This window comes from Psittacula echo (assembly GCF_963264785.1).
Source record: "Psittacula echo genome assembly, chromosome: 3".
Lineage (NCBI taxonomy): Eukaryota > Metazoa > Chordata > Aves > Psittaciformes > Psittacidae > Psittacula > Psittacula echo.
In genome coordinates, this window is record NC_137736.1 from 18,656,436 (window position 1) to 18,671,299 (window position 14,864).

At 40.4% G+C, this 14,864-nt stretch overlaps 1 protein-coding gene across 1 annotated transcript; it reads left to right on the plus strand.

The window, feature by feature from the left end:
* Nucleotides 1-997: 997 nt before the first annotated feature.
* MAEL (maelstrom spermatogenic transposon silencer) lies at nucleotides 998-14,019 on the plus strand (the record flags this gene model as incomplete). The annotated part of the gene is made up of 12 exons (XM_080613487.1): nucleotides 998-1,129; nucleotides 1,714-1,800; nucleotides 3,857-3,956; nucleotides 6,554-6,709; nucleotides 7,231-7,272; nucleotides 8,112-8,239; nucleotides 9,015-9,069; nucleotides 9,738-9,879; nucleotides 11,175-11,237; nucleotides 12,618-12,750; nucleotides 13,002-13,080; nucleotides 13,901-14,019. 12 exons carry the CDS (start codon nucleotides 998-1,000, stop codon nucleotides 14,017-14,019), a joined length of 1,236 nt encoding a protein of 411 aa, XP_080469613.1.
* Between the last annotated feature and the right edge of the window lie 845 nt (nucleotides 14,020-14,864).

Genomic DNA, 14,864 nt, shown 5'->3' on the forward strand with positions numbered 1-14,864 from the left:
CGCTCCTCTTGATGCAGCCCAGGATACGGTTGGCTTTCTGGGCTGCGAGCGCACACTGAAGCCGGCTCATGTTCATTTTCTCATTGACCAACACCCCCAAGTCCTTCTCTGCAGGGCTGCTCTGAATCTCTTCTCTGCCCAACCTGTAGCTGTGCCATTGATCTCTCCTTTATGTTTAATGGCAAATTCAGTCAGTGGTTCACAAACATAAAACAAACTGTTTTACTGGATTTGAGCAAGACAGAATAGCCTTCATAAGACAGTGCCAGCATTTTTAACCCTCAGAGGAACCAGCTGCAAGTGAGATGCAAGAGGAATCTGATCTGACCTTACCAGCAGTTCCAGCAGTGACAAACATAATCAGCTAAGCCAAAGATATAAGTTTGAACAACAGCTACTCCTTTGGGATGAAACTGGATGCGCTTAAAGGTCCCTTCCAACCCAAACCAGCCTGTGATTTTATGAACATATCTATCTGCATAAATGAATTTAGTCACTGTTTGTAAGGATTTTACTAAATTTAATACATAGCATTATTCAGATTGAGAGGATACCGAGGGGCGTGACCCTTTTACTTTGAAAAATCAGTATACTGCCATTTTGTGAGGTTAGGGACCCTGCATTGTGTATGTCTGAGAAAACTTGATGCAAGCTCCCATTGGGTATTTCTCATCCTTCAGCACCCAAAGAGCATTTAAAAATGAAAACTAAGAAAACACACACCCAAAACCAACAACGACAAAAATCCAACACCAAAACCCAAACAAGCAACCCCGCCACGCCCTTCTCCCCATCACCTTCAGGTGACAGTGAAGCCCCCAGCCGCGGGCGAGAGGAACTCCATGTAACAGTTTCTCTCCCTTTGCCGCCAAAAGCTGAGGGCGGGCACACCTCTGCTCCTCCCCGGCGGCGCTTGCTTAAGAGTCCCCCTGCCGGGAGGCGGGCTGCGGGTCAGTTGTAGCGTGGCCAGCTGGGAGGCCGGCGGTGGGTCACCGCCATGCCACGCCGTAAGGGCTTTATGAGCCCGTACTGTTTCTTCGTGAGCGAACAGCTGCCCGAGCTGCAGCGGCGTAGGCTGCCCGTGACCTGTGTCATTGACGCTATTCCCTATTGCTCCCAGGCTTGGGCGGTGAGGGGAACGGCCTTGAGTTAATGCGGCTTGATGGCACCGATGGGAGGGCCTGCAGAGCTGTTCTGTCCTGGGTGTGGTGTGCGGGGACTGTGGGTTTAGTAGCTCGCTTGCTTCTTGCTGGTACAGAAGCAGCACCCATCATGTAAGGTGGAGCTGTGTGATGGTGCTACTGTGTAGGTTGTGTGGAGGATAAAATTGCCTTTCTTGGAGGTAAGCTTAGCTGTCCTCCCCTCAGCGGCAGGGGTGTGCCAGGAAGCACAGCTCTGTGTTGAGTACACTAGATACTGGCATCCCTGGCTGGAATGCGGTGTTTCAGAAGACCTCTTGTTTGTGGTGGAGGAGTGCTAGTTTGCCCTCACCTGAAAATGCTTCAAATGCATATGCTTGCTAGGTGTTTCAAACCGAAGCTTATGGCTTTGTTATGCCACTGGTTGGGTCTGTTAGTAGTTGGTATTTCTTGCCAAGTATTGATAATGCCCTTTGGAAATGCACGATTAATTTCTTGCATGGAATTTTTTGGTTTGTGGGACTGCTAGGAGGCAACAGTAAAAATGTGTTTTACCAATTTGTTTTCCTTAAAGATGTTGACTATGGAAGAAAAGATGGCATATGCAGAGAAGGCTCGTAAGTTGAGTGGAAAGAAATGCTCTCAGAAGACAGTGGAAGAGGTAAATACTGAGAAAGAACACCCTGCAACGTAGCCAAATAAGAGGGGGAGTGAGTGGGGTTGGGGTTTGGTCAGCTATGATGCTATAGAAGACCTGCTCTCCATAGCCTTCAGTCTCTGGAGATTATGGATGCTGTGGTAGTCCATGCTGTTATGAAGGTTATGCAGAAAAATGTTCTGGTTTGAACTGAAGGTGAGGATGTTCTATACCATTTTAAACAAGCATAGCTTATTCCTTTGGGCTCTTTTACAAAGTAAAATGTAGTCTCTAACAACTTAGTTTTATGTTTTTTGATATTTTGCAGTCGCTGACTTGCAGTGTTGGGGTTTCTTAATTGATTTGGAATACTGTAAATCAGTATGAATCATGTTGCTTTTGCTTCATGGATGTCCTTAATTTAGGCTGTTCTTGTTTGACAGTCTGAAACCACGTGCGGATTTGGCATTCTTGATTGGCGCTGTGGTGGATCAGGTCAATGAGATGTTGCTATGCACAAAAAGATTGATTATGCCTTTCTATTATTTTAAGGTTGGTTTGATTATGAAGAGAGTAGTAAAACAATGGTGGAGGACAAAGTCCTACAATGTAGAAGTAACAAGTTAAGATGTTAGGTTGTGGTGAGAAGAGCCTTTCTGCTATTTACTGTCTTTAAAAGGTGTGTGGGTTTGAACTATGTGAAGTGTCAGAAACCTCACTCTATTCCAGTCTTGGTTGGCAGTCTAAAACCTTGTGTGTCAAAGGAAAGACCACAATTGAGTAAATGGATAATATTGCAATTACTTCTTCCTCCCATGTTACTTAATACTAATTGTGAACTACTAATTACTGGTGGTGGCAAAGTTTGGGACTTTAAAACACTTATATGATGCTAAAAGCATGACAGGATGATTGTCATTTGGAGTAACTAGTAAATCTGAATTAGTCAAATTAATCATTCTAGACTAGATGGGAGATGTTAGGCAATGTTTTCAGATTTTGGAGGCCTGCCTGGTTGGAAAAGAGTTGTTTAAAGCATGACTGCTGCTGTGTGACTTACCATGCTAGGGGAATGTAATTAATGAAGCTCCATTTTCATATATGGGAGATACATGAAATGACAACTAAGTCATAAATGGAGGCTTCTGTGTTTCCTTCCACAAGTTGTAGCATTTTAGGAAGCTATAATCATGGAAAGAAATAATTACTTTACCAAAACGAAGACCATCATCCTTACTGCTGGTCAGTGGAAATAGGGAAGTGTGCATGTGTAACATTGTATGTGATCACAGTGTATTAATCACACCCTTATATGTAGACAGCCACAGTTATTTTGTGCAGTGAAAGGTCTTGGTCATCTTTCTGAGACGACTTAAGCTTACTTGAATGAGACTAATCTTGTCTTTTTCTTTTTTTTTTTTTTTTTTTTTTTTTTTTCTTTTTTATAGTTCAAACTGATAAGCAACAAACTTTGAGGTGGTCATCTGGAATTAGTGTACCTAGATGTAGATGTTACTCCCAGTTGGGGTCTTGAATTGAATTCTCTGTGCCTGCCATGTATCCGTTCTGTCCTCTTAAAAGCTGATTGTTCATACGTGGATTTGCAATGCTTCATGGGCATATGTGCCCCTTATACTTGCTCTGTGCTGGAGCAATCTGATTACTTCCTCCAGGTTTTATCAGCTTTCCATTGATTTGATTCCTAGCAAAGGCAACTTTCATGTGCCAAATTTTTTTATAAACCTTACAGAAAAAATTTTGAAATTGTAATTTGAGAAGTCTCTTGCCTGTGACAAGTGGTTCAACCAACAAAATCTCCCTTCCCTCCTGCCCCCCCTGGAATTACATTTTTCTTTCCAGCTGTAGTGAGTTGACTGAGGTACTAAGACACATATCTCAGTTTTTGTTAGATGAGAAATCATGCTTTCCTGGTCTACAGCTTATATATAAACTGCAGACCATTCCACTTAATCATAGCTGTTAGTGGATGTTATATTTTTCTCTAATATAAGGAGATGAAGGACTTTATGGGGTGCCAGGAGTCTTGATTATTTATTATTTATTTTTCAATCTTTTTCAGACATGTAATCTGTCTCCTCCAGTTCCTGCTTGCCCCACCATAAAGATGCCCTGTGTGACTTTTCCAGATGCCTCTGTTATGTCTTGGAAGAATGATCAGGGTATAGTAATCTTAAAGTAGTTAATCCTGGTGGATTAAAGCTTGCCCTTTGTAGATACTCTCAATGGTACCTATACAAAGGCTGTTTACATTTTGCCAGTAACCATCTGTGTCAGCTGTTTGTTTTAAACTAATGGTCTACTGTTGTAAAAAGGCGTTTTGTAGTATCAAGGGAAGTCAGTGCAAATAAATGTGTGTCTGTCCCTGCTCCACCTCCCACTTCTGAAATAATTCTAGCCTCTGTTTTTTAGCTTGATGGGAGTATAGCCACTAATAGTTTCTTTACAATTATTTAAAAGCTTTTAAAAAAAGATAATTCTTCAACTCATAATAGAAGTTTGTTACTTATGAAGCTTAATCCAAGTTGTACCTATTGTACAACCTGTACCTATACTTGTAACTGTATTAAAGGGTGAAGAGTTGTTAGATATCAAAGTTCAAAATTTGTATGGTAGAGGTATTAAATAAAATCATGACCTGCCCTCTTTGGGAGACTAGAAGAGGGGATATGTACTTTGTCAGTCCTGGCTTGCTTCCTTATTGCAAGAACTCTGGAAAATGAAACCTTTTTTATCTGTTACCCTCTTTTCAAATGGATGTTTTAATTAGAATTGAGTAATTAACATATCTGTAGTCTTTTCCCCAATTAATGTTACATTAGTCTGAAAAATGGTAAATGCTAAATGCTAATGCTTACAAGGTAAGTCAAACAGCCAGTTCATATAAGCTGTATCTGCTGTGTGGTTAAGACTCAGCTCAAGCCTTTTACCCGAGACGTCTATGAACTGTATTCCTGTTATGGTTATGGAGGAGCATGAAAGAGCTCCATAAAAAGTGTAGTACCTGTTAGCAGCCTACCTGCCAGAGGTTATGCTCCCCTGTCACTGTGATGCAGATTTGATCGGGTTGGTCATGGCTTGAGCTGGCACAATTGATCTTTAAAACTGAATGAGAGGTATAATGATAAAGGGTAACCAAGATGTGTTTTATGATGCTGCGGCCTAATATTTTTCAGTAAAACTCCTGTATGGTTCCCTGTAGCTATATGAGTTTTTTTCACAAGGAAGGCAGTTCAGACTCTGGAGAACTCTCTTTCCTATGATAGGAGAGCTATCTTTCCTATGACCCTACAGCTTGTGAAGTTGAAGACCAATGTAAGAGACCACCGGCATTCAAGCTTATTATAGCTGGTGTTCAGTGGCATAAAGTCAGGCATCTATAAAGTATTGTTTCTGTGTAAAATCAGTTACAGATCTCTATTATTCAGTAGGAAATTGTTGTGGTTTAAATGCAGCCAGTAACTCAGAACCACACAAGCCACTTGCTCACTCCCCCCACTTCTTCCCCCCACTCCCAGAGGGATGGGAAGGAGAATCGCAGGAATGTAAATCACATGGGTTGAGGTAAGTACAGTAACCAAAGTATAATACAAAACCACTGCCACCAATAATAATAAGGGAAATAACAAAGGGAGAGAATACAATTGCTCAGCACCCACTGAGCGATACACAGCCCGACCTGAGCAGTAATCTGGGTCTTCTGGGTGACTTCCCTCAGTTTCTATACTGGGTGTGATGTGCTGTGGTATGGAATACCCCTTTGGCTAGTTTGGGTCAGGTGTCCTGTCTCTGCTTCCTCCTGGCTTCTTGTGCCCCTCCTCACTGGCAGAGCATGAGACTGAAAAGTCCTTGATCAGAGTAAGCAATACTTAGCAACAACTGAAAACTTCAGTGTGTTATCAGTACTGTTCCCAGGCTAAAGTCGAAAACACAGCACTAAGAAGGATTAAAATGACTGCTACTGCTGAACTCGGAACAGAAATGCAGGATTTTTTGATGAGAGGCAGAGCTTAAGCATAAGGATTAAACAGCTACCTTAAATTTCAGTGAGAATGCTAGGTGATGCTCCTAAAGAGAAGGATTAAGCTGTATTGTGAAATATTTTTCATAGTTGGATGCTCTTTAAATTAGTAAATAATAAATTTATTTATTAACATTTGCCTTGGGTGTTCTTGCTGCCTTCTTTGGGAGCTTTTTTGGCAGACCAGAAGCAATCTTTTTAATTGGCAGGTTTCTTATCTCCTCCTACCCCAGAATATTATCAGCTCATTTGACTTGAGTAAATTACTGAATTGGGCTTGTGAGGCTGCTTTGTAGTTTCTGATTGGGTTGTTTTTTGGTTTTTGTTTTGGTCTGTCCCCCCCATCCCCCGTCCCCCCCACCTTACTTTCCTAAAGGGTGAAAAGACTTGTCATGAAAAGCAATAGTTGGATTCCAGGCCTCTCAATGTTCTTGTGGGTTTGGGGTCTAATTTTAAGTGCTTTTATTTATTTTAATTTTTATTCTGCCCCTGTCTCTACACACATGAGCATCTATGGAAGATATACCAGAGCTATCAAGATGCCTGACTCTTGCATAAGTATTAGTTACGTTGCCTGCAATACAGAGGAACACACAGCTCGTGTGTTTTACTTGGTCATTACCCTCCTTCAGACACTCATGTAAGAAAGCACACTGAAACTGTTGCTGGATGAGGTGTGGCCAGAATGGCTTGCTATAACTTTTGGTGGCTCTTTTGAATTTATTTTTTCCCTTTCAGCTGTACTTGTAGACATTTTCTACTTCCTGAACATTTACAGCCATGGCAAGCTGCCATCCCACTGTGAACAGCGCTTCCTGCCTTGTGAGATTGGGTGTGTCAAGTACTCCCTGCAGGATGGCATAATGGCTGATTTCCATCACTTCATAGAGCCAGGTGAGTTCCAAGGAAGGGAGACAAGACATAGTTCATGTTGCTTTGGGGTGAGAGGGAGGTTTTCTAATGTCAGTTACTACTGCCCAGATTAGATTTCTGGTATTAAGATAGGCTTTATTCTTTGGTTGTAAGTGGTTGGACGTCTTAAAATATCAGAGCTGTGCTGATTGTTCCTGAAGAGATGGACTTAAGCATCAGGAATGCAGGAAGCTTCAAAAAGTGTAGAATAAATCCAGGGGGACATTCAGATGTTTGTGCTTTTTATTTCATGGCAATGCATGTTTGTCTTGATTTGACCTAAACACACACGCACTATACAATATACTTGTTTTTTTAAATGCATATAATTGAAAATAACCCTTTCCAAAAATAGTTGTGGCACTTTCGCAAGGCCATAAGGGAAGGTTAAGTTGTTCCTTTCTGTACATGAAACTATGGTGTCTAGCTCAGAGTTAAGGATCTCTCATAGTGGATGTTGGATGATGGTGGTTGTTTTTTCCGTCTCCCCTGCTCTTTTGCAGAAGTACCACCATGTGGGTTTCGGTACCACTGCCAGGCTGCTAGTGAGTATCACTGGAGAAAAAGAATGGTATGCAGAGGTGTACAGGCTTACCTCATCTGTATCCACATGTCTTCTGAGCCTGCAGTTTCTCCTGCTGGGAACTTGGCAAGTTTCGAAGAAAATGGAGTGACAGAGCAGCTTGTCACACTCACCTTTTCTGTTTCTTGTACCCACAAATGGCAGAGCACACACCCAAAATGGTTATATCAATGGCAGCTACTTGTATTCTGTCTTTCTATTTTAATTCAATAGTAACTGCAGTATGTTGTTAAATGGGACAACCTTGTATGGCTTCAAAAGCTTTCAAGGCTATCTGAGCAGAGCATCCTTTCTTTGATAGTCCATGTGTGTATCTTCAGCATGAAGTGCTAATTCATAATTGGTTAACGCAAAGATACTTGTTTGTATATAGAACTTGTGTTTTGCAGCTCTACATGTATCGACGAAGTTAAAGTATTTTTAACTTTGTTCTGTCTGGCTTGGCCTGCCTTCTTTCCCTTGTGACTCTTCAGTGTTTATAGATTCCAGCTTGTTTTATTAGGACATTTCCTCCTGTTGTGTATAAAGGGAACAAACTTGGCCTATGTTTTCGTATATCAAACACTTAGATAGTGGACTTTTAAAAGGGGTAAGTGTGTGCGTGTTTGCTCACAGCCCACACCCAGCAGTCTTCTGCTGAAAGAAGCAGATTTTAATAGCTTAATCTGAGACCCTGCCTGTAGGGCACAGGAGGTGTGCTTTTGTGTATACATGTATGTATATAAAAAGGTACAAAGTGGGGGGGGAGCTCTGATCATTTAAGGAAGCAGGACTTCTTGTAATTTTTTTTTGTCCTACCAGGTGATGCCACTCACAAGATCCCTATATCTGGATTTCATCTTCCACGTACTTGTTATGCGGTTGTCTTATGGGAACTTCTTGAGTTTGTCCAGCCAGCCAGAGGTGTTTGGCCTCGCTTTTACTGCAGGGTATGGTCAAGGTCAAAGTAAGATGCTTTAAATCAAAACCTGTAATTTCACTTTTGTTGGATGACTAAGAAGATACCCCTCTAAAACCTAGTCAGTGTGCCCACGAATGGGAAAGGATACTCTTTTTCCAAAGCTTCCCAATTCCATAAAGCAGAGACCTAATTTTCTGCCTTATTTTCAGCCTGCACTTCTGGCTCTGGTTTACTGATCAGCATTTCACTTGGTCTCTAACATTGTTCTGACTTGGGTTAAAGGCTTGTAAGATCAACACTAAATTGATTGTGCTGAATAATAGTCAAACAGTCCTACTTTTTTTTTAAGGGATGTTTTTGCCTTTTGCCATGAGAATACATGTTAATTTTTGCTCAAGTTTAATTTGCCAATGAGCAAAATTAAATGTTAGGACTTAGAGCTGTTTTAAGCTTCATAGTAGCTATATTATCTTTTCTATTTAAGCCTAATATCCTTAAAAAGGCAGGGAGGGTCAAGATCTTGGGCTCTGAAAAAAATACACATTTAAAAAAAAAATAGAGCACTTAAGGGATGTATTATAGGTTAACCTTTAATTCCTGGAATTTTTCCTGGGCTTTGGTTGGAAAGCCTCTGTGGTATTTGGTTCCTCTTCAAGATGATTTTCAGGAAGAGTGTACATTCAGCCCCACAGACATTGAGTTTTGTTTTGGAGGGGACCTTTTCAGACATAGTCAGAAGTCTTGCAAATGTCAGAATTATGTACTGTACTTCTTCAACATGGCTGAAATTTTCTTTCCTCTAGTCTAATGACAGGTTCCGAATTAGCTGGTGTCTCAATCGAATGGCTAGCATCACAGGTGGGAAATGAATCATTTTTGGCTTCCCCCTTCTATCCTTGTCCCCAAAGAGAGATTATGTACTCATGGATAGCTGTATTTGTCAAAAGTCTTGGGGTCTCAAAGGTTTCATAGAAGCTGGTACTGATAGCTAGAACTGTTTTGTGTGCTGCTTCCTCTTCTTTTCCTCCCCATCAGTGATAGTAAAAGGGCAGCATGAGCAGCTTACTGGCTAAATGAACACATCTGGAGAATATATACTCTTTTCTTGCTCAGCCACTTAAAGGAGCACTAGAGGCAGTGAGATTATTGTGAATGTGAGCAGATAGCAACACATGGCAAAGCTAACAGCTTCTGAGGAGAGCTAGCTTGCAAGCAGGATAACATTATTATGGAGGTGGAGAGAAATTAGGGGAATATAAGATGGCCCACTTTGCTAAGAAGCCAGGTTTTAGTGAAACCACTGGTGGGATAACTTCTTAAGCTTTACCAGATCTTTGATGCTTTGGTAAGAGGCTGGACAATGAACAGTGAAGCTAAGAAGAATATTCATAGAATCACAGAATGGTTTGGGTTGGAAGGGACCTTAAAGATGATCTAGTTCCAGCCCCTTGCCGTGGGCCGGGACACCTTCCACTATACCTTCACTGACTTCTATTCTCTTGACCTGGGTGTTCTCTGAGCTATAGGCATTGAGAGCCACCTGGAGCTCCTTGATGTAGAGGACCTAGTAATACAGCTGCACCAGAAGAAATACCAAAAGGAGCCATCCAAGACTTGGGTGTGTAGAGAACTGGATGCCTTCCTGTGGGATTTCTCCAGTAATACCAGGTATGTTGTGTTCTTCTTTGTGGAAGCATCTATTAGCCTGGTGTGTCCTGGTGCCCTACGGTACAGCTTGTAAACTGCAAGGGTGGAATGTTCTGCAAGCCTTTGAATCCTTCTTGTTACATCATGAGTACAACTGGAAATGAATATTCTTTCCCAAAAGAAGTGTAAAGTGTTTTTTAGTGCTGAGTCTGAGCCCTAATTTAAAGGAGGGGGTCAAAATGGAAATAAAATATATTGTGGTGGTTAACTGGAAATCATGAAAGTTGTAAGATTGAGACTCTTAGAAGTGTAACTTGGATGAGACCTGGCTGTTACTATGTATCAAATGCCTCATGCTGCTGCTGTGATGAGGGACAAGATATATTTGCTAGTGGTATAAGTCAAGTTCTCAAGCCTAAATGTTCAATCTTTTTTTCTTTCAGAATGAGTGTTCTTTGTTACATATCTGGAATCATATTTACTTTCTAGGACTTTTCTGTGTGTGTTTGTTTTCTTGTTTTGCTTTTGGTGGGTTTTTTTTTGTTTTTGTGGTGTTGCTTTTTCTTGGGGTTTGTTTTGTTGGTTTTTTTTTGTTTTTTTTTTTTTTTAATGTGTCGTGGACAGTAAAGCTCTTCCTGCTCTCAGATTCTTCTGTATCGTACAACTAAGTGGTATGTAGCTTGTGGTGTTTCAGGGCAGTGTTCAGTCAGGACACAGTTGGCTTGGAAATATGCTTTAACTTTTCCTCTGCTACTGTAAGAACCAATAATTTGATCTTAAAATGTAGTAGATCATTAAAATAAGAAAATGCTATTGTTTGAAGTCTCCTTACAGTGTGGATTTTAAGATCCATTGGGATAATAGTTCTTACACTATCTTTTTATAGACAGGTAGTTTTCCATTTCCATGAGTATCTTCACATTGGAGGGAAACCTCAAGAGTGGGAAAATGTATTTTAAAACACACATTTGGAGAGGAAAATGAAGTGCTTATACTAAAAGGAACGGTTTCACATTAATGTGAAACTTCAAATTGTTACCTTTAAATCCCTTTTGTCTTACAGGGTTCTCTCTCCTCTCTTTCCTCCCACCTCAGCATGAAGCAGGTTGCCTTTATGCATGCCTTTTAACTCTTCATAAACCACTTAGAGCTTCCTTGTTGAGTACTGGTCCTCTGTGAAGTTGTAAAGGTACTGTAAGGTCACTGAGACAAAAATCTTAATTATTTGTTCCTGTTTCTTCTGACCAGACCCAGCTATTCATGTTGACTAAAAATACTGATGCATCTGAAATAAGCCTGAACTTCATTTCATGTAGGTGCAAGTGGCATGAAGAGAATGACATACTCTGCTGTGCTTTGGCATCCTGTAAGAAGATTGTGTAAGTATTGCTAAGGACTTATCTCCACTATGATGACTTTTTATTCTAGTACAGAGGCACTTTTTTGGTTCTGGCTTCTCTGACTGCCTGGAGCACTGTAGTTCTAGATCTTGAGTTTCATTTATTCCCTTCACTCTCAAGATTTTGTTCTAACTTTACCTGTTGTTTATGTGGCTTAGCAATATGCTGTGAGTCTTAGCACTTAGATGTAATGTAACCTCTGTGATACTAATCCATCACTCTTGTCATCTTTTCATTACCTCCACTGTCCTGGTTTAAGCCCAGCCATGCAGCTGGTCTGTCACTTCCCCCCCTTCCTCCCCCCGGCTCCTGGAGGGATGGGGAGGAGAATCAAAAGAATGTAACTCCCACAGGTTGAGATAAGAGCAGTCCAGTAACTAAGGTGTAACACAAAGCACTACTGCTACCACCAATAATGATAAGGGAAATACCAAGAGAATACAACTGCTCACCACCTGCTGACTGATACCCAGCCCAACTCAAGCAGTGATCTAACCCTTCCAGGTAACTTCCCCCAGTTTATATGGTGGACATGACATGCTGTGGTATGGAATACCTCTTTGGTTAGTTTGGGTCAGGTGTCCTGTCTCTGCTTCATCCTGGCTTCCCCTCATCCCTGGCAGAGCATGAGACTCACAAAGTCCTTGGTCAGACTAAACATTACTGAGCAGCAACTAAAAACATTGGTGTTATCAGCGCTGTTCCCAGGCTGAAAGTCAAAAACACAGCACTGCAGCAGCTACTAAGAAGGAGAAAAATGACTGCTACTGCTGAACCCAGGACATCCACTTACTATTGGAGAGTTGAGAGAAGTGTCAGTTACATTAGAATTCATTGAGTTTCTGTAGAGGTTTAGTATACCTGTATGTGGTGAGACATTTTCAGTATTTTCTAGTATATCTTTACTTCAGGAACTTTTATATTGCCTTACATATAATACAAATACATAAGGTTCTAAAATTTTTCAGGTGTGAGGAAAGGGAAAGTAAATAGTTGGGACACAAGGAAATGCAATTTAAGATCACACTCGGCAGTGGTTTGAGGGAAATGATAATGAATAGTCTTTCATTTGGAAGCCTTTTATGTACTGCTATGTCTTGCGAAAAGAATATTGCTTTTCACCCTTCTAATTGGCTGCATTTGATAGTGTGGGGAAGCAATTGTTTTAATTTCACGTGTAGCTGTAGAATAGGCTAGTGGCCTTGGAAGGATGCAGGGTAACTGTTTAGCTCCTGCTCTGTGCATCTGGGGTTGCTTTTGTTTGCCAGCTGAAGAATTAAAAATGCTGTACTTCTGTACATGAGCATTACAGCCCTCTTAGCTAAACTCTTCTTGTTTTCTTTTTTTTTCTCCATAAAGTTACTGCATCAGTAAATCTTTAGCTGGTGCATATGGAGTCTCACTGACAGCAGCTCACCTGCCTCTTCAAGACCTTGATAATGGTGAAAGCACAAATACCAAGATGGTGATACTGGATGCTGGACGTTTTCAGGTCAGATTCTTTAAACTGATACCCTGTTTTATTCCTACTTAACTCAAGTGTTCAGATTTGCCAATTTTAGCTTAGCTGTTTTCTCTTTGGATGCTTCTTTTGTGGCATATATTGGTAAGACTAATGAAATTAAAATAATCACTAGCTGGGTCAGTATTTGTGAGTTTTGACTGTAATTGGTAGGTTTCATGGATAGTTGTGTATGCTGCATTTTAAAAGGCACATAGATTAATGTTTATTTCTTCATACAGAATATGAAGGCTGAGGGTCCTGCATGTGACAAACATTTTGCTTCTCCAAGTCAGCATCAAGAGTTTGTCCCTTCTAATTGTGAGTTTGATACTTTCACATTTATAAGGGGAAAGAGGTATTTAAACTTAATCCGTTTGATGTTTTTTCAAGTTCCTGGGCTTAGATGTTACCTGTAAGTGACATAAAGCTTAAACACCTCTGCATAAGCTGCATTTGTTCCTGAATATGACTTTCACTGAATTTCTGAAGACAGAAAGAGTTACCCTTTTCTTATCGGACACCATCTTAGGGTCAAAAAGGTCTCTTAAAATGTAGTTTTCCTATAAATGTCACTCTCTGATTCATACCCCCTTGTTTTTCTGCTATATGATGTCCATTCTTATATGCTTAGGTGCTTTGAGGCAGGGCCATCTTTAAAATGCTCTCCTTGCTCTCAAATAATTATATGTGAAGGCTCAGCTAATATTTGTTGCAAGTATTCAGCTATAACTTAGTTTATCAAGACTGCTCATTTAAAGTCTTGTTTTTAGAGATGAAATTTCCTTAATGGAAGGCACATGAGCTCAGTTCATCTGGGTAGTTCATAGCTAATCTTCAGAGGGACAGAATCCAGTTTGCAAGACAAATAACTATAACAATTCTAAGCTTGTAGCTTATTTCCTTGCATATGAAATAGACGCTGTAGTGTCAGATAATTTAATTCAAATTCAAACTCTTGCAACTGAAAATCATGATTTCTCATGGTCTTGGTGTGCATAGAGGAGACAACTCCTGTCTCTGACTTTTCGTATTAGAGCTGCTGAATAGGTTCAGCTCCGCAGCGTATGAAGTACTAGTCCATTAACTTATGCAAGCTTTGAAGGTTGATTTGATTTACAAACTGTATTTAATTTAATAGGTGACTCTCCATGTGGTGTGAAGACCTGTTCCCTTTATGGAACAAGCACCATGCGAGGAAGAGGAATTACTCGACTGCTGAAAAGTGCATCTGATCTAACCAAGCCTTTCAGTAACTGAAGGTCTTTTTTTACATCCAGGACAGCTGTAAATTCTACTTTTCCAGTTTCCCTAAGATAACCAGCAGTTTTTTCCAGTTTGTAGTGTTTCATCTTATGTGCAAACTTTGACAGTTCAAGTTCTTGTTAGAATGGTAAAACTATTGACCAGATTTAAAGACAACAAAAATCTCATTATCTACAGGAAGACTTACTTTGAAGCGACCTGATAGTTGTATCTTCTCTTTAAAAATATATGCCATACTTGTTCTATTTCTTACTGGATGGAGTTCAAATTCAAGATTGATTAGTCAATATCACTGGATTTAGAAGAATTCTTAGTGGTCTGTGTGACTTTAAACCAGTGCTTTATTTTTTTCATAACCTCCTTGCCCTCTCCTGCATGTGGAAGACAGAATTTCGTAACAGTTTATTCCCCAAGAAGTGATGGGGAGGGGAAGGGTAGGGTGGCAGCATTGAACGTAGGAAGGGCTGCAACAGGGGAAATAAAAGGTGTAACAGTCTTGAAGGTTTGCTGTAATCTGCCAGTTCTAGCCACAAAGAATTTGAGTGGCCATTCAAGGCAGAGAGACTTGCTATGAAATGCCTTGGAAGAAATGTGGTGGCAAATGTGTCCATTTACTAATGTTCTTTTGGAGGCACAGGTTATATACATCAGGAGCAAGTACAATATAGATTTTATTTTTCTTTTGCATCAGTTTTTTGTTTTAAAACAATGTATGTCCTTCAAACTTAGAGACTGAAGACAAGTTTAGGTGTTACGGGTATTTTTGAATGGAATATCAAATTCCAGCAGATATATGAATCTGCAGATATAACTTCACAAGTTTAGTCATGCTGGGTAGA